Below are 6776 nucleotides of genomic sequence, written 5' to 3' on the forward strand. Positions count from 1 at the left end.
ATTCCCTGATTCCAGCACCTCAATTTCCCTCATCCCTTAACCCTACTGCAACCTGATCTCTCTCCTCACTACTCAACTGAAACTGCTCTCACCAGGGCCACCAAGTGGACATTTTCCAATCTTGGCCTCACCTGACTGCTCACCAACACGATAGACCATTCTCTCCTGGAGTCCTCCATCTCCTTTGGCTGCCATGCTATCACACTCCCCTGATTCTCTTCCAACCTCAGACCACTCCGTCTGTTTTTCTTAGGGGCTCCTTGCCTTCTGACTTCCCATTAGATATTGCTGTTCTGTGAGTTCCACTCTTGGCCCTCTTTCTTCTTACTCCACACATTCTCCCTGGGCTGTCCCAACCACACCCACACCCACAGCTTCAAGGAGTACCTGTATTGCTGGTTACCAAAGCACAAGGCCAGACCTCTTTCCTGAGCACCAGATCCACTTTCTAGCTATGTCTACTTGAATGCACCCTGGACACTGTAAATTCAACATGTCAGTCCATCTCTTGGGTTCTTTACCGCAATGAATGGTCCTTCTGTTCATTCAGTCTCCCAAGAGCATATGAGTCAAAGGGAACTCCTTTCTCCTCCCACATCACGTGGTCACCAAGTGTTGAGGATTCTCTCTCATTAAAATGTCCATTCTCATCACAACAATCTCTACTACTGCCTTAGTTCAGTCCTTGTGCTCCTTATCCTGGATTATAGCACCATCCTCTTTCCTAGTCTTCTAGCTGCTAATTCTTCCCCTACAATTCTTTCTTTGTAATTGCAGTTTGAGTGATCTTTTGAAAATATAATTCTGAACATGTCAGATCTCTGCTTCAAACCCTGTCCACTGACTTAAAGTGTAAAGTCCAAGCTCTTTATTCCAATGTTCAAGGCCCTTAATTATTTGCCCCTGCTTCTCTCCAGCCAGTTACTTCTCACCACCCACCCCCACCACGCCCTCTGCTCCAGCCACACTGACTCTTCCTGCTTCCATGCTTACATACACAATCCCTTAGCTCAGTATGCTCTCTGCACAGGGGGCAGCAGGGGAGAAAGCCTCTCATCATCTCTGGAAATTCCTCTTCACCCTTAAAGTTGGGTTCTCCTTTCTCTGGACTTCCTCAGGTCTCTGTTCATACTTGTCACACCCTGTGGTAACTACCCATTCACTCCATCCAGGACATCTTCATCAAGAACCTACCATACTTCAGATCTTGTCATGGGCACTGAGGCTGCAGTGCTTGAGCTCAAGAAGTTCCTAGTCTAACATTGGAAACACACATAAGTAAATCACTGTAATATCATGGGGGCAAATGCAGAAAAAGAGGTTGCAACAGGTGCTGGAGAACACAGAGGTGTATCCTAACTCTACTTGGAAAGCTCAGGAAGGTTCATGTCTCTGAGGCCCTTACTAAGCTTCAAGTTCCCCAGAAAAGAGATGATGACATTCATCTATATAAATACAATAAACTATCAGTAAAAGCAGATGGTATGTCTTCCATTCATGTTTAATGAATGATTGAAAAAAGGAATGAGACCAAGTTTAGTCATCTCCTCCTTTGCCTTCCCACCACTCTGTTTATCCCTCTGGTTATAGCATACATCACCCTTTTGTGATTTTTCAAATTTTACATCTCTCCATCTAGACTACGAGTGTCTCAAGAGCTGGGACTATGTCTGATTCATTTCTGTTGCCCTGGCACCCAGAAAGGCTTAGAGAAAGCATCATTTGATCATTCTGCATTAAATGCACACATCCACAACCCTATCCTTACCCTTAGTCTCTAGGGCCACAGATGGGGGAGAGAAGGAGAGACCTGTTCTCAGGCTCCCCACAGACCCAACAGAACACTCAGCATGAAGGTCTCTCCCAGAACACACAGTGACTCCAGTTCAAATCAGAGTTGTGTGGGATGTTAGTAGTCATATAGTGCAACCTAATCTCTCTTGAGCTAAGGAATTCCTTCTTCCATTATCTGACTTGGATATTGTCAATAATGGGAACTCACTTCCTATAATGCAACCAATCCCACTAGCCTACAGCTTAGGCTGCCCTTGAGTTCTTCCTTATGTATAGGGGAGGCAGTATGGTGTAGTAGAAAGAACTTGAGAGTTGGGCAAACCTGGATTCAAATCCTGGCTCACCATTTCCTAATTTTGCAAGTGACCTCTCTGATCCTCTGTTTTCTCCTCTAGGAAATGGGAATAGCAATAACTTACTTTATTGAAGACCTGTATGAGGTGCCTATCACAGTGCCTGAAATATTAAGCCAAATTCACCTCCTAGTAACTTCACTCATGGGCCTTGGCTGGACTCCCTGCAAGCCCCAGGAAAGGCCTTGACTCCTGGCTCCAGAGCCCAAGGCTTCTCCACTCCCCCTCCAGCCCCCTGAGCTTTACAACACACCCTCTCCCAACTGCCACCTGTGTGCTACACTCCCACTCCACACCCCCCCCCCCACACACACAGTCAGCCTGATACCTTCACAGACGTCGCCGAGCTCCTGGAATCCCGCACTACAGCTGCAGCGGCCCACAGGCACCAGCCACTCACCATCAGCACCACAGTGCATACGCGGGGGGCTGCTGGGCTCACCTTCCGAGTGCGCCACGCATGTTCCGGTCACCTCCACCAGAGTGGAGAAGGCGCCCTCGGCCGCGGTGGCTGGGAAAGCAGCCAGGCCCCGCACGGTGGCTCGGCACTGCTTATAGTAGACGCGCACAGAAACCAACGCCACGCATGCGCCCACGTCCTGGAAGGCCAGGTGGAAACCCCGCCGGCTGAGCGGGCCAATTTCGCGCACCTCTGTGTTCAGTTTCATCTTGCGCTCGCCTAGGTCTCCCTGCGTGAAGCTCTCGTCTGCGGCGATCGTGTCGATTTTGCGCGGCCGGCTGCTGGCGGGGCGGAGACGCCCACGGCCCAGGTCAGCCTCCGTTTCCAGGTAGTAGACATTGAAGGTCTCCTTGCAGGTGCCCGTGGCACCGGGGATGCTGCTGCAGTCGCGCAGTGTGAACTGCAGCTCTATGAAGATGCGCTGCCCACGGCCGCGGCTGATCCAGCCAGTCTGCAACCAGTTGTCTTGGTTGGGCTCCAGCACGTTGCATACCTGGTATGTGCGGATGGGCCGGTCGTGTTCGTCCACGCCGCTTATCTCTTCCCACTGGGAGAAGAGGAAAGATGTGGACAGCTCAGAATCAAGGCTCCCCCAGGAGATTGAGCCCTGGCTGTGGCTGGGGCTGAAAACCCTCCTTCCCATTCATTTCACCGTCTCCTGCCCCACCTCCAATACCACATGCACCCCTGAAATTACAAGATACAGAGCTGAGAGAGACTTTGGATACCACTGGGTTCTACCTTTCATTTTATAGATAGGAAAACTGAGCATCCAGCAGGAGAATGATTTGAGGAGATATGAATATAAAGTTAGTGTCAGAGCTAAGAATGGTACTTAGAGTCTCCTGACTTTTCCCTGGGGCTTCAAACCGGTTTGGCTCAAACCCCTGCTGAGAATTTACATTTCTAACAAGTTCCCAGGAAGTTATACATAAGAAACACCTGGTGATCTTGTTAAAATGTAGATTCTGATTCAGTATATCCGGGGTGGAAATGCAAATTCTCAGCAAGGAACTCGTTAGAAATGCAAATTCTCAACAGGGGTTTGAACCAAAACAAACCTGTTTGAAGACCTATTTGCCAGCCAGTGTTCTTTCCACTGCACCAAGCTGCTGTCACACTGCCACATCACCCTGCTCCCATCTCAAGTTCTTAAGCCTCTTGTGGGACTCCAAGTTTTGCTTCTTCAGTCAATCCATAATACACAACGCTGCTTGGAGCATCTACTGGATACAAGGCACTGTCCAGCACTGGCTCCATTTAGATGGCACGTTTCTGTTCCTAGATACAGCTAGTTTTCACTTAATCTTTTTTTTCACTGTCTGATTGGTTGAAGATTCATTGTTTTCTTATAAGCCACTCTGGCTTGAAGCCAGGGCTGCTGGAGACCACACATTCTGAGGAGGACTTCAATCTGACGTGACCATGGAGAGCTAGCAGGACTGAACCCTCAATCACCAGGAGATTCCTGGGACAGGGAGGGGCAGGTTTACACTTACCCCATTATTTGGCAGTGAAGTCCAGCCCAGCTCAGCCTGGGAGGCTTTGGAATCCAGAAGGATGACTAGAGAAATGGGGAGAAGAGAGATGTCGAAAGCCAGAGCATCAGTTTAGCAGAAGAGTGGAATCCTTCGGTGAGTTCAATGCAAATTTGCTAACCGAAGGGATGAAGAATGTCGTGAAGGACCCAGACAAGTTCTTCCCACTCCATAAATCCCCAGGAGGGGGTGTGAGTAGCTCAAGTCCAGAGAGAGGTAGTCACAATAATTAAGGGAAGAGCCTGTATTTGTTTCCAGTCGCAGTGTAACAAATCATCACAAACTTAGTGGCTTAAAACAACGGAAATTTATTATTTTATCATTCTGGAGGTCAGAAGTCTGAAATCAGTTTCACTGGGCTAAAGTCAAGGTATTGGCAGGCCTGGCTCCTTCTGGAGGCTCTGAGAAGAAAATCCATGTCCTTGCTTTCTTCAGCTTCTAGCCTCTTCCTCCATCTTCAAAATGTATCATTACAATCTCTGATTCTATCATCACATCTCTTCTCTTATGAATCCTCCTGCATCCCTCTTATAAGGGCTATTGTGATTACACTGAACTCACCTGGATAATGCAGGGTAATCTCTCCATCTCAAGATTCTTAATCACATCTGCAAAGTCCTTTTTGCCATATAAGGTAACATTCACAGGTTCCAAAGATTAGGACTTGGATATATTTAGGGGGGCATTATTCAATCTACCCTAGAGCCCATGGCAAGCACTCTAAGGCTAGATCTAAAATTGGGGGGTCAGTGATCTCTAGCCTTCCCAGGTTCCCTAAATTATGTCTGAGTGTCAAGAAGAGAAAGAAGAATGTGAGTGTATCAGGGGATTGCTTGTAGACACACCCAAATTCACTCAGACTCAGGAGCTCTTTGAGGTCTGGGGTCACCAGGAATGGAGGAGGTTTGAACCTTTTTAATTTGATTCCCAGGATCTCTGGGAAAAACGAGGTGGAGAGACTCTACCAGAAACAGAGAAATAAAAATCCTTCATCACCTCAGTCAGACCCTTTTCTGGGTTGTCACCTTTGAAAAATGTCAAGGATCCTTTTTATATATAAAGCCATGATGCTTCCTACACCAGAGAGCCTCAGAGCCACTTTATTTCCCCAGGAAGCATCAGATCAGCAGTCTGCATCCTGCTTTCTGTATTCATCACAGAGAAGCACTGGTTTGGACGGTACAGCCGGCAGCCCAGAAACAGGAGCCCAGGGCCATCCCGAAACCGTGGAAGGTTATTCATATGAAGCTTGCACAAGGGGGTTGGATGCCAAACTGAGGCCTCTAAGAAGAGGTTGACCCCAGAGACATCAACCACAGTGGCCATGGCGAAGGATCCATCCCGATTTCAGCACAACTAGGTGCACATCCGAAATGCATATTGGAAGGCATCAGAGATCCAGCGGCCCAACCCACCCAGTGGTCAATGCCTCCTATTCCAGCTCCTCAGAATTCGGCTCCAATAAATGTACGTGCATCTGGATTGATTTGAACGAGCAGATCTCCCCAGTCCAACATCATAGGCAAGACGCGGGCTCTGGTACCGCGGGCGGCCCCTACCCGGGCACCGCGGACCGCGCTAGAGTTCCCCCGGCTCTGAGCTCAGCACTGCGGACAGCAGCTCCCCGGTCAGCACCTCGGGCAGCTCCCGGACCTAGCCCCTCGACCAGCGCTGTTGGCCACACAGTAGTCTTCTATCCCCCACTACTTCATCTCCATCTCTTTCCCCCACATTGCGATCTCACCTCCGCATCTCCCTGTCTCCTCTGCTGTCTTCATCTCCCCGCCCCCACACCTCCCACTTGCCATCTCTCAGCCTGTCCGTCTCACTGGCCTTTGAACAGCTGCCTCTGGCTCCCGCGGTTCCCGGTCTCTTTCTTCCCCAAGTCTCCAGACCCAAGCTTCCCAGCGCCCCCTCCCCACTTCCTTGTTGCCTAGCCACCTTTTTCTCTTTCTAGTTTTTTGCTTCTCGCTGCCCTCTTGCTCCAAATCCCAATACAGACTCCAGTTCTTCCAGCGACTCTTTCTCCCAGCACCTCAGTTCCCTGGTCCTCCAGCCCCCTATATGTTGGTACCCCAGGTTCCGAGGAAAGCCACCAGTCTCCCTACCTTCTTCGGCGGTCCCTGGCCGCCCGGGCCCCAAAAGAAGCGCGAGACAGAGCGGCATCAGGCAGACGAACAGGCGCAGCGGGTGTGGGCTGGCGCCGGTCTCCATGGTCCGCAGACAGAGCTGTCAGTGCGGCGGCGGCTCAAGCCGCGCCAGTCCCAGCACCGCTGAGCAGTGCCCCCAGACCCCAGCGCCTGCTAGGGGCGGGGTATCACTGGTCACCATCATCCATGGGGCCCAATCACTAAACACCGCCGCGGGAGGCCCACCAATCCCTGCCAGCAAAGGGTAGGGAGGTGGAGTTTCATAGACCAGGGGCGGAACACTGAACTGAAGTGGGGGAAGGAAAGGGTCCCGCCAATCTCCAAACGGTGGGGGTGGGGCAGCGCTGAGCGCTGGCGGGGCTCCTGGGGAGGGGGATGAGCTGGCGTCGGTGGCCCAGGGCCCTAGACTTTAGCCCCCTATTCCCGGGAAGTAGGCGATGTGGGCGTGACTTGAGGAGGGGCGAACCTCGGGATGGCAAAG

The 6776-nt window shown here is 50.7% G+C and overlaps 1 protein-coding gene across 1 annotated transcript in view; it reads right to left on the bottom strand.

Annotated features, from left to right (window-relative positions):
- EPHA10 (EPH receptor A10) overlaps positions 1-6442 on the bottom strand; it is a 35352-nt gene extending 28910 nt beyond the window's left edge. The window contains exons 1-3 of the mRNA XM_049875936.1: positions 6254-6442; positions 4107-4171; positions 2476-3154 (exon numbers count right to left, since the gene is read on the bottom strand). Of these exons, the coding sequence (XP_049731893.1) occupies positions 2476-3154; positions 4107-4171; positions 6254-6359 (850 nt within the window). The 5' untranslated portion in view covers positions 6360-6442. The remainder of the gene's footprint in view (positions 1-2475; positions 3155-4106; positions 4172-6253) is intronic.
- Between the last annotated feature and the right edge of the window lie 334 nt (positions 6443-6776).

The sequence above is a fragment of the Elephas maximus genome, chromosome 3 (assembly GCF_024166365.1).
Source record: "Elephas maximus indicus isolate mEleMax1 chromosome 3, mEleMax1 primary haplotype, whole genome shotgun sequence".
NCBI lineage: Eukaryota > Metazoa > Chordata > Mammalia > Proboscidea > Elephantidae > Elephas > Elephas maximus.